At 38.3% G+C, this 21,502-nt stretch overlaps 2 protein-coding genes across 3 annotated transcripts; one reads left to right on the forward strand and one right to left on the reverse strand.

Moving 5' to 3' along the window:
- Positions 1–450: 450 nt before the first annotated feature.
- On the forward strand, positions 451–6,103 carry CCN6 (cellular communication network factor 6). The gene is made up of 5 exons (XM_032184463.1): positions 451–501; positions 3,183–3,474; positions 3,863–4,105; positions 5,300–5,493; positions 5,822–6,103. Exons 1-5 carry the CDS (start codon positions 451–453, stop codon positions 6,101–6,103), a joined length of 1,062 nt encoding a protein of 353 aa, XP_032040354.1.
- A 1,646-nt stretch (positions 6,104–7,749) lies between these two features.
- Positions 7,750–19,614, reverse strand: TUBE1 (tubulin epsilon 1). Of its 2 annotated transcripts, none has more exons than XM_032185120.1 (12): positions 19,534–19,614; positions 19,369–19,442; positions 18,274–18,326; positions 15,841–15,898; positions 15,127–15,242; positions 14,387–14,508; positions 12,883–13,070; positions 11,950–12,125; positions 11,033–11,173; positions 9,197–9,337; positions 8,449–8,623; positions 7,750–7,926 (listed from the first exon to the last, which is right to left on the reverse strand). In XM_032185120.1, exons 1-12 carry the CDS (start codon positions 19,556–19,558, stop codon positions 7,768–7,770), a joined length of 1,428 nt encoding a protein of 475 aa, XP_032041011.1. In that variant the 5' UTR covers positions 19,559–19,614; the 3' UTR covers positions 7,750–7,767. The 2 variants fall into 2 exon arrangements, with proteins under 2 accessions (XP_032041011.1, XP_032041012.1); XM_032185121.1 differs by lacking the exon at positions 7,750–7,926 and adding an exon at positions 7,934–8,006.
- Positions 19,615–21,502: the final 1,888 nt, after the last annotated feature.

Here is a 21,502-nt window from a genome sequence, read left to right on the forward strand (position 1 = left end):
TGAGAAACGCTGCTTTCCCTGCCTCAAAAAATACAGGTATTTGCACCCTGCCCTTCAGAATTCAGAGATTCCTGTAATATAGACTTGAATACAAGTTAAAAATAACACTGCATCTCCAGCAGGAAGATTTTAAGAATCAGCTGTCACCCCACCCGACCTCAATTAGGTCAGGAAGAATCTGCTGAAGCAGCTGGATGGGACCAAGCAGGGTGTGAAAATCTGGATCCCAGTGCAGGGCAGAGAAAAGAAGATTGGCTGGAAATTTCAGCGTGAAGCTGGATCTGCGTGAAGTGGAGAATTCCAAGTGTGAATGTGTGTATGTGTTCATGCATGTGCTGAGGAAAGTCGGGTTGGCAAGGGAGACAGAGGAGAGCTTTGTGTGCTGTGCTTGCTCTGACACAGCTCAGCCTGCTCCCTATCTCTCAGTTCCACTTCTGAATGTGCGGGAACATGCGGTGGCTCCTTTTTCCCACCATCTTCATCATCCCTTGTACGCAACAGGTAAGTTCATTAAATGGGACAAAAAGATTTCTCCCTTCGTCGCCCTGTCCGGGTTTACAGTTTTTATTTGCTTAATGACAAAATAAATTTCAGAGAAGCAAATTCCTCGTAAAGAATAAGGAGCCATTCCCTACTCCTGAGTAAATTTCATGTGTAGCTTATTTGTGGCATCAGGCCTGATCTTCGTACTTTTTCCTCTATTCTGTATATTAACAGGATTCTGTGGAAAAAAAAAAAAACGTTAGGGAAGTTCAAATTGTCAGTGATCTGACTTCCCCCCACCCCCTTTTCTTTTTCCTTTTTTTTTTTTTTATGTAAGCACAAATGGTTATCTGATGTAGTGTAAGGAAATAAACATCTTGTTCATGCTTATATTCCATATATTTATATACATATATATATACACACAGTGATCTTAAGTCAGGCTAGTTTTGCAAATTAGAAAAGCACCTGGGCTGGGTTCTGGTGTGTCTCTTATGAGAAAAGTTTCAACAACAGCTTTTGCTGAAGGGATTTGTGTCAAGAGCCAAGTTCACTATTTATTTTCTTAATTTTGAAAGTACATCTTGTGTGTATAAACACATATGTAAAAATACCCAGTGTATTTTTCATCTGCAATCAAGATAAATAGAAAATAGAAATTTTTCAAGTGATTGTATACCTCTGCTAACTTTCTGAATATTTAAAGCCTGAAGATTACTAATAATACATTGCCTACTTCTGCTGTTTGTTTATTTATGCCATACAAACCTTCAGTCTTTGAAACACATGAAAACAAATAACAGCACATGAAGGGCTGCCATACAATGGTCTCATTTTCTGATCTGCTCACAGGATCAGGAAAAGTATGCAGTGGTCTCGAGTGATGTGGATAGCTTTGTGCGATGCGGATAGCTTTGATATAGAAACTTGGGGAAACAAGAATTAGAAAATATTTGGCCTGTAAACTTTACAAGCACTCTAAATTTTCATTGTAACATAACATTTTTGAAGATTTTTCAGGTAGACTGAGGTATTCACTAATTCCACAGTGAAAATTATCGGATGCGTGCCTGGTGGTGTTTTTCTTCCAGAGAAACTTTGAAGTCTCACACCTCTCCGCTGACATCTGTCCCTAAAAAGGGAAAGAGCAAATGCTTGTTTAGGTAGCATTCTGTAGGTTTAAAGCACATTTTAATTTGTAATACAGTTTAAACTTACTGGTTGAGGCACACATTGCTTCCTGCTGCATGTATCCATTCTGAAGTGAGATACCTGACTTAAACATAAGCTCATGTAGTTGGCACAGGCCCAAATTTGTGAAAATAATACTTTGCTTAAAAAGAAGAAAAAAAATACACTGAGCAGCAAGTGAATTTTCTAAAGCAACCAGACACTCTCGAATACTGTGAAACATATAGTAACACCTGTTTGCCATGTAACCTGCTTTAGAACAAGCCTTTAATAAGCCTCTAACACTCCAAAGCATGTGTTCATCAAATTAACATCACGCTTTGGAGAAAGGCTTTGGAGTTTGAAAAAAGGGTACTGAAGTTAATTGTTTCTGTATCATTGCTGCATTTAAATAAAAAGCATTAGAAGAAATCCTTTATCAGCCAATGATTAACGATTAGCAAAATCATTTATGAAACTATCTTTTGCCTGCTATAAGGAATACCAGATGACAAGGCTTAATATTCATCACACAGGTTTAATATTCATAGCATAGGACTGCATGAATTGCTTTTGTGAATGAATAGGTATCTTAAAAATCAGTCAGCCAAAGAAACTTGAAAGCTACTACTTTGGAGCTTCATTAGTAGCTGTGGATTAAGATATTGTAAGTACAGTTCCAAATAACCATAAAAAATGGAAATTAATGGCAGAAAAAGAGCCTTTTAAAAGGTCATTTAACAGTGCATGCAATTAGGCCAGCTCAATTGTGCTGCAAGAGCTTTCACGCGATATGACAGATGAAATGCTGAATTCTGCAGATGCTTCCAGTCGGAGACCTGACTGAAAGGCAAACCAGCAGCGACCCCTCCCCAGCTGCTGCTTGCTGTCTGGGCAGGAGCCTGCTTTCTGCTACAGTCCTGCCCTGTGGCTTGGAGGAACAGAGAGAAACGGATAGCTGGGGCTTCACGTGTATATATGTATATACATGCAATTACTAGTTCCCCTTATTAATCACAGGATCCAGTTGGTGCAGCTAGCGCAAGAGAATTTATAAATAATATAATACTCCTTCCAAAACAGCTACGTGGGTTTTTGAGCCAAAGTAACATTCAAAATGTTTACTATTTTGAAAGGTTTTTGCCATCAGAAGTGGCACAAAAAGTTGGCTACCAAATAGTGGGATGAGTCAGAAGCTAATTAATTTGATAGAAGGTTTGTGAAAAGGAATGATTAATTAATACACATTTTTTCTTACTTCAGCTCTGCTATAGGCTTTGTTCTACTGAAGGAAAAGGAGGGACCGATGAATTGGGTTTCCAACAAGCAGTAGGTTATACTCACTTGTGAAACTGGTCATCTGGTTCCTACTTAAGATTTGAAGTGTCTCACTTTTTTTTTTTGATCCTGTGAGCTTATGAAAAGGTGTCTTCATGAAACTCCCCAGTATTTTCCCTCCCACCTTCATCTTACGCTATACCAGCTCTACATAAAATACCCACCTCTCAAAGCATCCCACTGTCTGTAAGTTTTTCTGCAGGGCGCAAGCCCACGGCCCACATCTGAAGCCTGGGGGAAAACCTCCGGAAAGCAGCGAGGCCCAGCCGCGCCAGGAGCTGTGCCACTGGCCGTGCCGCTGCCCGCCCGTGCCCGCCTGCAGCCCCGGCGTGAGCCTGGTGAAGGACGGTTGTGGCTGCTGCAAGGTCTGTGCCAAGCAGGCGGGAGAGAGCTGCAACGAGGCAGACATCTGCGATCCCCACAAGGGCCTCTACTGTGACTACTCGGCAGACGAGCCTAGGTATGAAACAGGCGTGTGTGCATGTAAGTTGTGCTTTCACGTTCTCTTCTGCACATCCAGGAGGGTGGGAGCAGGCAGGTGAAGGGTTGGGAAGGGAAACTTGGCTTGCTGGTGCAACTGATGTAAATTTAGGCTTCCTGCTGTTCAGAGCCCCTGAGACCAGGGCAGGGACTGTCTTTGTACTTACTGCCTCGGCATCGGTGAGACCAGCTCACAGTGCACATGCCTGTTATTCGCAGGTGTGCTCAGGGCTGATTTCAAGCAAAGCAACTGTAGCTATAATAGCTATAAAAGGCAGAAATAACAAAGATGTGCTTGGGCTGGGGAGAACTTGAAGCTGGGAATGCAGGAAAGGATGATCACACGAAGCACTCCGTAGGCAAGACCACTAACTGTTGTTTACCGTTGCAGATCTGGTAGCTGTAGGATGCGAGCTCAATGGAGTTTACTATCTTAACGGGCAGACCTTCCAGCCTAACCCGCTCTATAAGTGCTTGTGTGTCAGTGGGGCCATTGGATGTACGCCTGTATTCACACCCAAATTAGCAAAAAGTCCCTGCACCAGGCATGCGGGCAGGAAGAAGCCTGGACAGTCCGTCTGTGGCCCAGGAAAGCAGAAGCAGCTTCAATCAACCAACTACAGACTGATGTCAGGTGTGCCCAGCTACCCTGGTAAACGCTTCTGTGCACGAGTCTTGCTTCATTCAGCGTCCCTGGCTCCAGCAGCCAGGCTGCCAGCGCCCTGGCAATTTCTCAGCTCTCACTCAAGGCCTTTGCCAGGGGACCGGTCTGTCCCAATTAACCCTCTTACTCTTAGGTGACAGATTCTATTCTCTAAACCCGAGGAGTATGAAAAGCAAAAAGTCTTTTGGCTTCTGTTAGCAGGGAATTGGTCAAAGCTGCCTTTGACCTTTCCTCAATTCACAGAACGTCAGGTCACTGCAAGGGCAGCACTCCCCCCAGTTTCTTCTCCACAGTCTTATCAAAATCCACAACAATTTGTCCATGCAGTTCTGCCAGGGCCAGCTGATACTCCTTTTAACCTCATTCCTGCTCTGCTAACACGGTAGTCCTCTCACTCACTTTAAGGAAGCTTCACTGCCAGTTAAAGCTATCCTGGCCCTTCCCTGGGTCTTCATCCCTGTGCATGTTTACAAGATGAAATGCACCTTCATTACAACTAACGCAGGTACCAGAAAGCCATTTAAGCCATTTATTTGGTGGCAACCTAAATTATGGAGAAATCATGGTTTGAATCGTCATAATGGATCAATACAATAAAAAGGGAACCCAAAACTGGTCAGAAAACCTTCCCAAAAGACCGCAGAGTAATAAGTAGAAGCACATGAGCCAATCTGAAGATAAGCAGTCTGAAGATAAAATCTGAAGTTCAGTTTGGACAACTCCAAAAAGTTACCAATGGTTATGCGAGTTAGCAAAAATGAGGAAGGAAGCTTGCCTTTGTTTCAATGTTACAACAATACCTAGTGCAAAGACATTTTATAGAAACTTATTTAAGGCAGTGTGTAAAGCCACACTCAGTAAGGCAACCAACTTCAAAGCACGTTCCTAGAGAACGTCACTAATTTGATTAGAGAGGAACTAAAAACATTGGTTTGTTATAACATTATCCTCATCCTAAATCCAAAACACAGCACCATACCAGCTACTAGAAGGAAAATTAACTTTATCCCATCTGAAACCAGGACAGCAGCTCAGAGTTAAGACTTACGAATAACTTTTTTTTTAATGCCTTATCTTTACATTTACCTATATGAACAGAAACAAAATTCTTAGCCTTTTGTTTTCAATTATTTATGCTGCATAGATAACATATTGCTGTCTCAGTTTACAGAAACTTACCACTAGTTATGAAGAAAAAGTGCCTAGTACAGGCAACTCCTTGGACACCCTGTTCCAGGACCTGTGGCATAGGCATGTCCAGCAGAGTGACCAATGAAAACAATAAATGTGAAATGAAAAAAGAAAAGAGATTATGCTTCATCCAGCCTTGTCTGACCAATATCCTGAAGACAGTAAAGGTACCTTGTATGTAAAATTAATTGTTAATAGAAAACAAAAATACCAGAAGTAATGGAAAAATGGATTTAATAGCAAATACTTTAAGTCATAAAAAAAGCCTCTTCTCCCTTTTCTACCTTCAATCATCAGCTTTCAATAGTAAACTACAGATGTATAATTTCAAAAGGCTGTCCTATCGCTCAGTTACTCATAATATTTATTTAACTTAAAAACATGTATTTTTGAGGGAGTAATTTTCAAGATATTTATATGTAAACATTGCAGAATCTTACGTGTTCCATTTTCTGTGTGTCAAAAGACAGGCTTTTCTTTGTTTTACTATTACAGATTCCAAAAGGAAAAACTTGTCAACCAACATTCCAGCTTCCTACAGCAGAGAAACTCATTTTTTCTGGGTGCTCATCTTCACAAAGCTACAAACTAACTTTCTGTGGTGTGTGTTTGGACAAGAGATGCTGCATACCTAATAAGTCCAAAATGATCACTGTACAGTTTGAGTGTCCCAATGAAGGCTTCTTTAAATGGAAGATGATGTGGATAACGTCTTGTGTATGTCAGCGGATTTGCAGTGATCCAGGAGATATATTTTCTGAACTCAAAATTTTTTGAGTTACACCATCGACTGTAATATACTTCAAGGGTGACAGACAGCACAGTCCCATCCTGAAGAGTTAGCACTACCTGTCACCCCAGCAATCTTTATACTGAAACTACATATGTGAATATTAATAAAACAACAACAACAAAAAAACCACCTGGAAAACGCAAGAGTGCATCCTTTTAAACTTAATTGTTTTTATATGTGGAATGACATTGTCGAGAATTACATATGTAACACTAGTTTTGTCAAAAGAACTAGTTTTGTGAAAAGAAGGTATTTTAAGAAAGCAGAGCAAGACAGCTTTACCCTACTTTAAGAAGCTGCCCAAAATGAGAAATGCATATAAATTTACAGATAATCTGCCTGATTACAAAAAAAAAAGCTAAATGAATTACCCTGTAATACTTCACCTATTGTTTTGTATTCTCATATTAACATTTCCTACTATATCTGCCAAGATAAAACACAACAATACTGCTTCAAACAGCATAAATCAATTTTGAGCTCAGATTGCTCTTTGCAGCAGATAATCTTTCTCTAGTAGTGTAAATGCAAACAATGCACTTGTAAAGGAAAAAATAAGTGGACGTTACAGCTAATAGAGCTCCAAAATTTGAAGCAGATGACTGTATAGAGTGTTTTCTTAAAAATACTCTCTAAACAAATGTTATCACAATGATCTGTTGAATACTTCTGGACTTATACAGTGAAAATTGTGCTAACTTACACACCCACTCAAACTCTGCTAGAAGGACTTCAAGCTTTAGGAAAACAATGTATTGGCCCGCTCTGATCAGTAACAATTCATTCGTCTTGATGTTCTAAGACAGTCAAGGTTGGCAAGTAATTGGAAATAGCTGTACATTTTATTTTGTAAAAGTTCCCATTGTAATATACAAATCTACTTACCCCAGTAATTATAAATATTAAAGCATTTTACTTGCATTCTTTAAAGCATATAAACTTTTTTTCTCCAAACAGCCTTTATTATACACGCATGTTTCACTTACTCAGAGGTATACTGTTATTATCTGATTATCAAGTGCAAATCAGCATTCATAAATATGAATCATTAAAATAACATATTAATATTCCAAGTATAAAACTTGAAAGAAAATGCATTTTCTGTAATTCACAATTTTGTTATCAATCCAGAATGCTCTAATGGAGCTATGAGAAGGAAGTGAAAACGTTGAAGCTATGAACATAGCTTAGAGCATTCTGAAATGATTACTAGTCTGCAAAGTCTACAAAAAGAATATGCAGGCTTTTCTTCTCTTCATCACTGCAGTTTTAAAAAATAAAAAGCCTAGCAACAGTGATCCTTCTCTGAACTAAGGCCTGCCTTTAGTTTACTGTAAGGTGAAAGCCTGAGAGAAGAATTACCTCTTTGGCTGCTACAACTTCTTTCTTCTCTTTGCAACATATGGCATGTGAATTTATTCTACAGTTAGAAAGAATGTTCTTACTGATATCCACCATAATTAGGTGCCTGCAAATCTTTCTTACAGGCTGGACCTGTCACTTAGCATGACACTTCTCAGGGAGCTGAGGAAGCAGTTGTCCCAGTCTCACTTTGGAATGACAATAAATAGATAGGCACTCTGCAATTCATTCTGGTTAACTGAAGTGATTGGATGCTTTTTTTTTTTTCTTAAGTCACAGTTCTTCTTCACACAGCTATCTTCAGTCTTGATGGATCTGCTCTAGGTCCACCTTTTGTGGCATCCAGTTCATTATACTCTTCTATTAGGTCAGACAAAGACAATACAGCTTCAGAAAAACAGCTTTGCTCCATCCCATCTACTTGCAGATAATGGTGAAGATGAGCCTATGACAATAATAAAGTTGGTGTTATCTTTTTTGTTGGCATCTAACATAATTCATTTGGCTCAAAAAGCATCGTTTAGCCTGCAATGAAGAGGGGAGTACAAGCACTGTAGAAAGTAGATTTAAAGATTTACTTTATGACAACCCTTGCTTACATACTTAGCAACTTTAGGAATAAACCCCCATGTAACCACATTTGGCATTACTGTTTTCTTATACATTCATCTTTCTGCATTCTGTCTTCTTTGGTACATTTCAACAAACAGGTAGGCAGATCTGTCAGATAACTGCCTCATTGTTGAAGAAAGTAAACATATCACCTGGTAGGTACAAGTTAATAAGGGATTTACACTTTTTAAGCAGTAGCTGTTAAAATGATTCTGATAGGTACCACAAAATAAATAAATAAATCCTGGGCTGTTACTTTTAAGCAGTTTCTCTGTGATACCAAGATTTGTTTCCCAATACTGCAAGATGCTAATGACTAGTGGCTACAGAAGTTATAATGACAACAGAGACAAACCTTTTTCTTGTAGAGCCTCATGAATCTGTCTCTGAGTTCCATAAAAGTGGGTTTCACACAGGTGTTGTTTGCTAGAGCCAGAAGGGAATGGGAATGGCCCACAGGAGGTACTGAACACAAACCAGTTTTCCAGCCCTCTTGATTCCATGAGACAAAGTGCAGGGAAGGCTTCAACCTGTGAAAAAAAAACCTTTAGTTATCTATAGAACATAAACAACACAAAGCCAGAGTTTCCTTTGCTAACAAACAGACCGAAAACAGACTGAAAAGGTCAATATTAAAGACTTAGTGACTAAGCAAACCAGTTAGAATTAGCATTTTGAATAAGGCATTTTAGACTCCAGACTTTAACAGTATGTATTTAAATTCACAATGCAAATATCAATTTTATTTTGTTAATTTAATGCATCGGTGTTTAAAAGTAAAGTTACAAGCACTCATTTCTATAAAAGGGACTGCAATTACTCCTAGATTTATGAGAGGGGCAGATTAATACTGTATGGGGACAATAAGTCTAACTGTAAAAAGTAGAAAATGATTGCTAACAATACAGAACTGTTAATGTAAGCGTGATTCCCTAGCTACATGTATATGAGAGTAACCATGAAATAGCTGACTTTCATTCAGAAAGAAAAACACCATAACAACAAAAAAAAACCTACTTCTAGTTGGTTCATTTTGAGAGTGCTCTGGACAACAAAACACTTCTCTAACAAATACCATGACTACTTCTTGTGGTAGTACAAACCTTTCAATATTTCTGCGAAGGTCTGAAACTTGCACATTTCCTCGAACAAGAAGTGCACAAGCAAGATAGAGGCTATGCTTTGGATCTGCTTGAATTAGTTGATGATCTCTACTAAAAGCATCTGAAAACATCTGATCCAACCTAGGTAAAGAGAAAACAGTTCTCTCTCTTAATAACTAAGGCTACAAAAATTCTTCAGAATACCCACCTTCAGTGTTTCAAATTTTGTGAAGTCCGAGAAACCTAAAGGTTGGACTAGATGATCTTAGAGGTCTTTTCCAACCTGAATGATTCTATGAAATAAAGGTACATTTAACCTGGTACTGTGAATGACAGCAAAAAGATTCAAACCTTTATATATCTCTATGTTGGCAGTAAAAGTTTTGAAAAACAGATGAAACCTATTTTCCCCTCTCTTCTCTCTGTTACAACCAACTGTTGATCCTGAAGTAAGAGAAGTGAAGGGACTAAGAGACATTTATTGAGAATTTTTACATGTAGGTCAATAGTTACAAACTGTTAGATATTTAAGACGATTTAACTATTTGAGGTTCTGGTTATACGGCAATTTGAATGGACAATCTCACTGCTTGTGATGGATCTGACAGGAAATTACAAAGTGCTGCCAACCATGACTGGTTATCTGCCTGCTACACTTCACTATTTAAAGGGATCCATCAATCAGACCATTGTATTAATTATATCATATCAGTATTAATCATATAATTGTATTAATTTCAATTAATTTTTGCATTTGTATTAATTTCAATTAATGACTTAAGAAGAGTGTATACACATTTGTCCACTTACTCTGATTTTATTATGTATGTCTACTTTAAAGGCTGATATAGCAGATCATATTCTTCCTCTCTTCATCTCCTTAAGCAAGTTCTACTGCAACGTGGGATACCAATGGTCATGTTTTTAAGAGGTCTCTAAGGACCTATAACATATAAGTCATTCTTTCTATTTGTTCTAAACTCTACACTTACTGTCTCTATTTAATTATTTTTAAAATCACCTCTGCAACAATCTACCTATTAAAATAAAAAAAGAGACAAAATGAGGAAAAAAAATACTACCCTTTCCACCTTATTCTGAAACATGACTAAGTATTGCCCTATAGTTGGCTACCTTCCCTCCAGTGCTGTACTGTCTCCTCAGGGTATGGTTTCAACAAACTGAACTGTCAGAACTTGCTAGCACAGAAAGAGGGGTCCTGTATGGTCCTGCCCTCTGCTCAACTCTGTGTACTTCCATGACTGTCTCTATCATTTGGACCTATTTGTCTCTATCTATTTGGACCTTTTGCTGACTCAATTTAACTCATTAAAACCAGAAAAATCTATTATTAGTGGTTATTTTTCTGATGTGTCAATGGGATTAAACCTCTCACAAAGTTTCACAAGCGACTACTTATTGTTAAAATAACCTGTTAAATAGGTTCACTACATCTCCAGGCTCAAGTAAGATACCATTACTTCCCAAGAAGTCTAGTTTAATTTCTTGTTTCTCTTTATAGTATTTTGTGAGTCAACTACAAAGTGTTATTCAAAGGAACTTGTGGTGTGGATTCTACTCATCATTTAGTAGTACAGTTCTCTGACAGAAATATCAAAAACACATTTTAAGTTTGCTGGCTTAACAATTAAAGGGACAAAGGAAGTTCCCAAGATCAGCAGGATGAATTTGAAAACATGGCAGGCTTTTAAACTTTTTAAAACATCTACCCTTAGATTTGCTATAAAATGGATTCATTTATTTTTAAATGGAAACTGGAAGAATTAGAAATTAAGCTTCAAATGTAAAACCTCCACAATAACGCTTTCTTCTTACCTTCTAGAAGGTACATTAACATCAGCCAGTGTATACAGAGGGGTCAAGCTTGAAACCAAGTAATGAAGGCGAGGAAATGGAACTAAATTCATGCTGATTTCATTAAGATCCATGTTAAGGGAACCTTCAAACCTAGCAGAGCTGAGAAATTAACAGACTTGTTACAAAATAGTCATAAGCAAAGTAAATAACTTTTATAATGTAAACATACAGACATATATATATGTGTGTGTGTGTGTGTGTATTTCAACAGTTACCTACAAAAAAAACAAACAATGCATTGTTCAAGAAACACTTTATATATAACTACTAAACTTTCACATTTGGCAGTAACACTGCAATTTCTTATTTCCTTATATTTCTCATTATAGAACAATTAATCATCAAGAATGAGACCTTAACCTTCCCAACTGTAGTCTTTAGCACTGTTTTTCAGTGTGTGGACATAGCTGCTTGACGCCAGTGTTAATAAATGGGCTGTAATGAAACACGTGTGACCTAGTAGTCATGACAAACTGTTTAAAAGAAAAACAGACTAATACTTTGAAATTCTGTTTCACCAAAAATTTCCTGCAGCAATAGACAGTTTACTAGCAACAATGGTCAGATGATACTTATAAAATAATATAGTTGGCCCAGAACTGCTAACCTCCCTGGGTGCCATTAAGCATTGATAGAGGGCAACATCCTTTTGTCCATGAACCTGTTCGTACTTCAGATCTAAGACTATTACAGCTACAACAAAACCTCTGCAATATAAATACATCCAAGTACTTCAACATTTAATAAGCAATTCTGAAAAAGAGGAGACTAGTATCAAATTGAAAACAATTTTCTTTGAGCTGATGCAGACCTGCATATTTGCAGCACACACTGTGCCTCCAGCAATATTACTTGTGCAGAGTCTATAACCTTACCTTGTCAGGTTCAGCAGCAAGTTGGCTACGATATTATTCATTGCATCAAATGGCTTCTCCTGCACGGCTTTTGTGATGCCTGCACTTGATGTTACCAAGCTGTTTGGCTTCACAGTTGACCCTAGCTTCCCAGAATTCATCATCTGATGAATTTTGTTAACTATATCAAACAGAGACTTTGAGAGAGAGAAAAAAAAAAAAAAAAAAAAAAGCACAACAAAAAGCATGCAAGAAGTGTTGTATACAGAGCTTTCAAATGCTGTAGCCCGATTTTTCGATTTCGGTTAAAGAAAAAAATAAGACTTTAGTGCTTGTTCAGAGATTATACCTTTGATACACATATGCCCAACTTTTGACCAGTTCCAATTGACTGAAGTGTTTCTAAACGTCTGTTCCTTACATGTCACAAACGTACATAGCTTGACTCTGAAATTTGAATTTTATTTAACTATTCAAAATCCTCATAATTCCTGTGAAAGCAAAAATATACTCCTTAAATACATTTTACTTTCTCTTGCTTCTGTTTGTGCAGTCGGGTATGTCTATGATGCCCAAATCACTCGTGACTAAAGCCACGCCTGTTGGAATTTGGTGGAGTTAGTCATTTCCCTTAAAAATAGAATATTAGTACATTAGCAGTATACTAATACTACATACAAATTGATGCTAAAAGATGTAGGAATTTCAGCTTTAGTAAACAGGAGTTTCTCACTACCTACCTTGAAATAATCATGAAAAAAAATACATATATCACTCCAGACATCTTTGCAGGTGGAAGCAAAGTACAGAGCATCTTTAAGTGATTCATTTCAAAAGCCTGCAAGTTACTGAGGAGTTCAATTATCACTCTTACCAACACTCAGGAGGAAGAAGTATTTCCTATATTCAGTCTAATAAAAAAGAATTTGATAGAAACAGAATGTTATTCCTTACTTCATTCTCTATTGGTAGCACACAGTCCGCATGTTCATTAAGCTCCTTCATAGCCAGAACACTGTTATATGGAGAAGTAATAACATCATCTTCACCAGAGGGATAAACTGCAGTAACAAATCTATATACTTCTGGGAATTCATCCTCAAGCAAATTTAGTACGAAAGTTCCAAGACCAGATCCGGTCCCTAAAAATAATTAGGGAGGAAGCCAGAATGAGAGGAAGTCCCCCATGTTCTTATAAGCACTTAGTCTCATATGTTGGAAACATACAACTTTTCAATTATTTATATTAGTGAGCATTTTCTGAAGCATTTGGAAGACAGTGGAAGCTACTCGGATGTAAATTAAGGAAGGAAAGTTTTTCCAAGACAAGAAATAATTACATGATAGAAGTTTTTCCCAAACAGTACCAGACAGGATCAAGTAAACAATCTCAAAAATTTCTGCAAACCAAGAAGTCATAATATGTAACCGTTTCTTTTTTTTTTGACCTAGGACTTCTGTTTCTATAAAGCCTTTAATTTGAATTTTGAAACAAAACATTTGTTTAAAAACCACAACTAATCCAAGCAATTACTTAAGTTTACTTTTCTCCTGGGGAATTTATGAAACTCCCTCAATCTCCAGTCAAAAAAGAGTAACTCCTTTATCCCAGCACACACACTTTTTTCCTTATTAGCACTAAGCACATAGCGCTAAGTTCATGTCAGAGAATTAAACTATTTTTCCTGTCTTGGACAGCTCACATTCTCAGCAGCAGACAATTTTTATCTACAAACAACAGTGATTTTCTGCCATAATGGAAATAACTAGGGTCTCAAATTAAGCAAATGACCACAAAAAAGGCCCCTGACAAAACTCCTGTGTCATATTTAGAGCTATTTTCAGTGTCTGTTTTGGTATCATAACCGTTTATAATACATGCTCCTGACCTCTCTTCCCCGCCGTGTTTCTGGGGGTGGAATACTTAGCAGCAATACAGAAATGACAAAATTGTCACCACAATGGATTGTCCCGTCTGATTTATTAACAGAATTCAACAGAATTGTGTGGAAGGAAAATTGAAAAACAATGGAGTTAAGCAACCGAGTCTCCTTCAAAGCCTTCCTGAAAACATTTTCCATACAATTAAAAACAACTTGATTACAGCAATTATTTCAACATTCTGAGGCAACTGGCCCTTCTTCTGATCAGTATTATCTCAGCGTTTCCTTGTATTTGATGTAAATTGTCTAAATGTATCTGCTGTCTTCTCTCCTCTTTCAGATTGAAAACATATTTCTGTTCTAACTTACTTCAGTAAGTTCATGATTAGGACTCCTCAGTACTCTAACAAAACAAATAATAAATAATTATGAGTCTGTCTAATTGGACTGTGCTTTTTTTTTTTCTGCATTCAGCATGATGTAGATTATTACAGCAACCTTCTTTTCAAGATCTACGGTTTTCTTTTTCTTTTCACCTGCAGCATGTGCGATCATACTATGAAAAGCATACTTACCACCTCCCATAGAATGAATTACAAAAAAACACTGTAGACAATCACAATGTTCTGCAGTTTTCCTCAGCTTTTCCACAATGTTTTCCTGGTACTGACAGCCATATACCTTGTGACCTACTGCCCTAAATATAAGAAAAACAAACAAATGAAAAACAACCTCCAACAATTAGTCTTTCAGTTTTTTAGCTCCTTCTATTTGACATTTTGTAAGATACTGACTAACAGTTCAAGAGATCAGAGCTGGATGCAGTGAAAATTTGGAATTCATTACGTTAATCAAACTTTTTCTTAATTTATCTTTTTGCTAATGTAGTTTGTATGCACAAAGCCAGACTCCATGATGCATAGAAATCTGAAATGCATTTGTTCATATATCTCATTTCTACAGTAGCTGCACAGTCTCAAACTAGATTGATTAGGGGTTTGACTGAGCAATGGCAACAGCTGAATGCCAAAAAAAAAAACAACAAACCCAACAATAAAAAGCAAAACATAAAGCATGTTATTTTGAAAGAAAAATTAAAAGAAAAAAACAGAAGAAATGATTTATCAGCAGAATTATCCTCCTGCAAAATGCTTTTCAAAGCCCTCCTCCAGGCAACAGTGACTCCGAAGTTCACTGGTAGTATGCTGCAGCTCCCCAGGTGCAGCAGAATGAACTAGAAAGCTACTGTTATCATTTCCCTTTTCAAATGCCATCTAATTAGTTACTAAGAAGTACTTTCTGAAGAGGATCTCACCAGTTGTTTCCTGAACCAGAAACATCTGTGATAAGCTGCTTGCTATCAAACACATCTCTCAATGGTCCCTGCAGAATTTCATTTACCACACCCTCCTCCATGTCAATCAACAGCGCCTGTGAGAAAGGCATGTGTTACAATTCAGGCAGTAAGAAAGCCACTCTTTGAAACAATAACAAAAGAAATAGAAAATTATTTACAGTATCAAAGGTATGTTGTTTCTACTGTGCTCCAGAGAGACTTTTTTCCCCACTTGTTAACTAAGAGGCTAACTTGTAACATTCACCTTGCCTGCTTTGCCAGAAGTCATTCAATAGAAGGGTATTTCAGATACTGCAATTGTGTTAAAATGTTAATAATACTTTTCCCCAAATACTCAGAAGTAAAGGAATTGAAGCAGTTGTGTTTCATGTTTTGTTGCTTATCAATCACTTAGAAAGAAGTGGCTCACCTCCCCTGCCCCCCTTAAAATTTACAAATAAAGCCTTGCTTGATAATATCTGCAATTGTTTTATTAAAAATTATACTTTAAATTAAGGAACAGGCCTGGCTGCAAACTGCATTACTCCACTGAACCATAAATTACTGCTGGAAATTTTGATATTCAAAATAGTAAATCAAAACATATACATTTATAAGAATATTAGGAAAATCTTTACACAGTTGAACATAAGTATGTAATGTGAAAAGAACAGCTGTTACAGATTGCCTTACTCGTGCTTTTAAAGAGCAGATTTTTCCTTTGTAAATACCAGGACCATCACCAGCACTTCTGGAAAAAAAGAAAAAAAAAAATCAAGCTCAGAACCATAATAGAAAATAAGGCAATGTGTATTGGAATACAATTCCCTCCTTAATTTTCAATGTTCAGAGGGCTATTACAATACAAACAGAAACACCCTGAAATGCACCCTAAGAAATGCCTCGTAATTTCCTAAAAGCATACAATTACGGGATACAATCTCATTGAGGAATATTCTAAGCAGTACTTCACGAGGCTGAAAAGGATAAGCATCGAAACATTCCTCTCCACTACAGCCTCTAATTGAGTTCTACAAGCGTTGCCAAATCTGAAAGTACCCTCTTTTTCTCTAGCATGTCATGCATCTGCATCGTATAATGGTAGATACTTCACCAAATAACACTGCTAGATTTTCAGTGGGGGTAGTACAGCACTGTTTTACTGCTTGAGGTGTGAAAGCAGCATAACAGCACTAGTGCCTGGCTTACTCTGCCATTAAGATTTACTAGGTCAGAAATCATGCTGTGCTGACACAGCTTTAGTATCCTTTTTTTTTTTTTTTCCAGGATTGGTTGTACTGAGCCAGTCCAGAGGTCTGTGCATTTTGTACAAGTGCTTTTTTCCATAATTAAATGCTGGTGCTTCTGCACTCAAAGGATGAGATATTCTGGCCCGGACCAAATGTATTCAATAAAAAATTAAAAAAAAAAAAAGGGGGGGGGGGGAGATAGTGGAAAATGACTTATTTTTCCCTCAACTTACCTAGTTTGGGGGCCAGTCAACCCTAAAATCACACTATATGAAATATCTCTTAGACTATTCTACATTCAGCCACGATAATAATCCAAAACGTCAGCTGAAAGCACCAAATGTTCTGACCATGCTCAGTTCCACCAGGTATCAAGTGGGAGAAAGAGGATGGGGCTGCACTGGACTGCTAAAGGAGCTTCTACACTCTCGCTCAAAGCAGCTCTCTAAACACTTCTCATTTGCTGAGCAGCTAACTACAGCCTATAGTACTCATGTTGATTACTCTAGCCTATGCAGCTCCCTGTATGAGTCCGCTGTAGCACCAGAAAATCCAGCCAGAGAAGTTCTATTTCTCTTCAGGGACTAACAAAATCCAAAGAGAAAATAAACAAGTGAACAAACAAACCCTGTATCTTTCTTTAGCTAGTCTTTGCCGTCTTTCACGACAGCTTGTACTTCCATTCACTTTGATGAATCCCCTTGGCTTATTTAAGATGTGCTTTTCTGCATATAAAACCATGCATTTTTTTATTAAGTCCATCCAGTCTGAATGCAACATGCATGATCTTTGGGGTAAGACATCACCAGCCATATTTAATAGATGTTTTGGGTACGTAAATTTACCACAAGAAGACTAAAATATGGAAACTGCGTTATGCAATTAGCTCATTAGCACCCTTCATGGTCACATACACATATGTTCACTTTAAAACTGGGTAATTATTTTGGCTGATCTAAGTTGCTTTTAGTAGTTATCATTATACAACCAGATAAAGGTAGGGGAAAGTATTTTGCTTCTCAGTCTATAGGAGCAAGCTGGCCTTCTGGCCGTTGCTGCCATCAATATAGGAGGTTTTCAGATGTTCCCTTTGTTGAACGCTGTAATCTCTGATTTCCGGAAAAATTGGTGCTTTCATCTGGCACATATAAAAACACAGACATTGTTTACAATTAGATGTTCTTGAAAAAAAAAAGATATTCTAAGAATTTCTAAGATAAAGAATTGTGACAAAATATGATTCCAACGCCATTCCAGCTACAATTGAGTACTGTATTTTTGCTGTATGATGGAAGTAAACAGAGGCTGGTCAAATACTTTTTAACGAATTACGACATAACAACAATATCCAGGTGCCCACTACAAAGATTTCTGTAGCTGGACAGACAGATAAGATTTTTAAGGTATGAATTGGATAACTTAAAAAAAAATTACAACCACCACTCTGTGCAGCAACCTACAGATAAAAATCAGGTAAAGGGGATTTAAAAACTGACAGGACCTTTTCTATCTTATATGTAATTCCTCCTACAACTCTTCAATACATGCTGCTAAGTTATTATTCAGAGAGCTCTCAATCTGATCATGATTGGCAAGGGCAAAAGCTATCAGATCTTGACTGTCCATTTTTTGGATATGAGGAAAGAAAAGCAAAGCCAGACACTTTCAACAAATTTAGTTACTGAAGTACACATACTTAGAAGGGAAAGGTAAGATAGTGTTTTAAGGAGAAGACAAAAAAGAAGACAAAAAAAATCTTTTTCTAGCACATACTAAATATGACCTAAATAAAACTTTAAATTAAAGGTTAAGAGGAGGGACTAGAATTGTTGATCTGTTGTGTTAAACTCATGAGTTTCTTGATAAGAAGTCTTACCTTGTATCTACATTCCTGAAGAAACTGCTTAATGCTTCATCATAAATTCCTTTCTGAAAATAAAATAAAAAAAAAAGAGATAAGATGTTATGTCAGAACTTCTCTGTGCTTTTTCACAGAATAATTTATGTTAGAGTGAACTTCTGAGGGTTATCAAACATCCCCACTCAAATGAGGGTAAACATCAGAGTTCAATCCAACCAGCTCCAGTCAGCATTAAAACGCACATTTCACTGAAGTGTCAGTTGATAGTAAAAACCAACAGGAGGATGTAGCTAGCAAATAAATTTTTCAGCCAAAGATTAAATAAGTATTTTTCCCTCATTTCTAAAGATTTAGGATTTTACTGAAGATCTCAATGAAATTACTAAATGGCTGCTGTCTAGCTGGTTCAGCTCATCAGTGATGTGACGCTGGGACAGTTCCATGCCCAAGATGTTCTGTGGAAATGAAAGCACAGTACACTGCCATATCAGTGATTTCCAAGCTCCCTGGTGAGGGATGGCGTGTAAATCACTTCTCCCACCATAAAGCTAAAGATATTTGTCAGCTTCATATGCTTTAACGTTATTAACCTTTTCCAGATTATCAGTCTTCAAGTCCTGATGAAGCAGAGTTTGGAAGTCAGCGTTCCCTATGACACTAAAACCAAGAGATGCTCCATATACATATGAACTTCACCTATTGCCTTACTAGTTTCTTCAGCAAAAGGCATTGTGAAGGTCTGATGATCATTACCTCTGCTAACACAAGGTATTTGTCAGCAAATGGTATCTCTGTGAAGAGTAGCATGAAGAGCGCACTTTGCACAGGGTGCTCAGCACATCCCTGTGCCCTCTTCACCCCACTATTTTGGTCCATACACCTGCAGAGCAAGTCACCTCACATCATGTGCTGGTATGGTAAGGCTTTGGGGTGGCGGTTTTTTAGCTTTATTGCCGAGGACTCCAGGGCCAAGGTGACAGAGCCGGCAGTGACCAACCCTCCCGTTTCCTCACACACGGCAGGGCCGGCCCTCGGGGGACGGCGCGGCCTTTAATGTAACGAAGCAGGCAGCGTGCGAGGGCCGCCTGCCCCGGGAAGCGGCGCCGTTACCTTGTTGACGGCGGCGTGCTCCCGCAGCGCCAGGTCCCAGAAGCGGCAGCCCACCTGGTTCCCGCACTGGCCCACTGCAAAGGGGAGAGACAGGGGACGGGTCAGGCAGGGAAAGGCAGGACAGGGCACGGCAAATGGCGGCGGAACGGCGCTCAGGCCCCTTACCCTGCACCACCACCGACTGCGTCATGGCCGCCACAGCCGCCTCACGGCCGCCTCACAGCTCGGCGCTGCTCTATACATCCCCCCCCCCCCCGCCTTCCCCGCAGTGGAATGTTCCACCCGCCGGGCTCGCCGAGGGGGCTGGGCCGCGTGGAATGGAACGTTCCGGGAGAGGGGGGTGCGGTGTGGAGGGTGGGCGGTGCCTAGGGTGGGGCTGGGCACGGTGCCCGCGCGTCCCAACGGCCGCCGTTGCCGAGGGAGGAGAACGCGTTCTGTGGGGAATACGGAATTCAACTCGATATTATTATTTTTGTCAAAAACTGTATGAAAAGATACATTTTTTTTCCCCAATATATTTCCCAAATAGATGATTCACTCGCTGGTGCAAAATATATTAAATTATATGAAACTATACATCAAAAATAAAATAAAAACAGGCTCACTTGGGAATGCCCAATGACATGCCCTCCCACCAGACCCGTAAATTACATTTTTTTTTAAGCTCAGTTTAATATTTCTTGAGCAAATAATTGTCCACAGTGGGTTAAGGAGGTGGTTTCTCCTCAGTGTTGAACACAGCAGCTTTAGGACCCAGTCAATATGCCCTAAAACTTTATTGACTGGCACAACCATAGTGCTGACTCCTGGACATGACCTAGGATCCCATAGAGATTACAAGTCCTCAGTAGAACGAAGTTATAGCAAATGACTAAAAAAAACTTCCCTGAAAATATTGACTATGTATTGCTGCAAACAATAATAGTAATACTTGATATATAAGAAATAAATATAAGAAATACATATCCAAATTAATTTTTAAAAAATGAGTTGAAAGAAAAGAATCTGTCTACTGGAAATTTGTAGTGTTTTAAGTTCTTAAGGAAAAGTACAGAGTAGTTTAAGCTTACACAGGCCTCACATTTGAAGTTGCAAAGGACCAGTGGGTTCATTGTTACAGATGGATGGAAACCTCAGTATGAATAGAGTAATACTGCCTGAATAGAATAATGCTGCCTCAAACTCTTCTTTTATAAACAACCACTAGTGTAAAACTACATGAATATTAATCAGGAAAGCAGACAGTAATTTCACATCTCTGTGAACAGACTAAGTGTAATCTGTAGCTTTTGTTCCCTGTGATTACCAAGACTGGTTCAAAACTGTGGTCTGTTCTAGCTGCTGGATGTGAGGCTATTTCTATAATTTTGAGTATGATCATGTCCTTAAAGTCTTCCCTTCATGTGTCTTTTTGGCCTAACTTTGGCTAAAAACAGTGCCACAGTGCTTGTAAACATTTTAAAGCTTAATTTAAAGTCTACAGAAGTCTCTTCCGTTACTGTCTCTGGCTTTTTTTTTGTTTTGTTTTGTTTTGTTTTGTTTTGTTTTCCAGTTAGTTACACTTTCTACTTTTTGTTTCATTTAGCTGTAGTTTTTGTGGTCTATGTCCCATCACAATTCATCTTAGTGGGATTTGCTCCATTGCACATCAGGCTGCAGCAAGAAACCCCAGGTGTTGTCTTCCAATGTACTATTAAGAGGTCTGTGATGGCAAATGATTGTTCTCCCTGAGGTAGGAAACATTCTGAATCATGGATGCATTAAGTTTCATGTTCATATGGGAATACTTTTTAGCTTCCAAAAGAGGTCTGAAGGGCAGAAAGTGGGTACATAATTACCAGTTTGGCTTGATGCATGCGCTTGGAGGCTTAATGAAGGCAGTTCAACTGTGCAAAAGAAATAGTCACGCACTGACCTGTTTCATTGCAGTTCAAGCTCCTGGTTACCATAGTATAAACAGATGAATCTAGTTCCCTCAGAGACTTCTTGCCTATATGAATTATTTAATCACCAGTCTTATGCTACTGCATGTTTCTTACCCTTATTTTCTCAGTAATTTTTATTGTTGATGTTGTACAACAATAGCATGCAGAGCTTTGGAACATGAGTTGAATTGTAGGAGTAACTTACAATG

This window comes from Aythya fuligula, chromosome 3 (assembly GCF_009819795.1).
Source record: "Aythya fuligula isolate bAytFul2 chromosome 3, bAytFul2.pri, whole genome shotgun sequence".
Lineage (NCBI taxonomy): Eukaryota > Metazoa > Chordata > Aves > Anseriformes > Anatidae > Aythya > Aythya fuligula.

Excerpts from the sequence above, each read along its gene's own strand:
- CCN6 (XM_032184463.1), top strand. The coding sequence starts at position 451 with ATGCGGTGGCTCCTTTTTCCCACCATCTTCATCATCCCTTGTACGCAA. Across the intron at positions 4,106-5,299 it reads CAACTACAGACTGATGTCAG|TTTACAGAAACTTACCACTA; the intron begins GTGTGCCCAGCT and ends TTGCTGTCTCAG. Across the intron at positions 5,494-5,821 it reads ATATCCTGAAGACAGTAAAG|ATTCCAAAAGGAAAAACTTG; the intron begins GTACCTTGTATG and ends TTACTATTACAG.
- TUBE1 (XM_032185120.1), bottom strand. The coding sequence starts at position 19,558 with ATGACGCAGTCGGTGGTGGTGCAGG. Across the intron at positions 14,509-15,126 it reads TCTGGTTCAGGAAACAACTG|GGCAGTAGGTCACAAGGTAT; the intron begins GTGAGATCCTCT and ends TCTTATATTTAG. Across the intron at positions 12,126-12,882 it reads TGCTACCAATAGAGAATGAA|TCTCTGTTTGATATAGTTAA; the intron begins GTAAGGAATAAC and ends TCTCTCTCAAAG.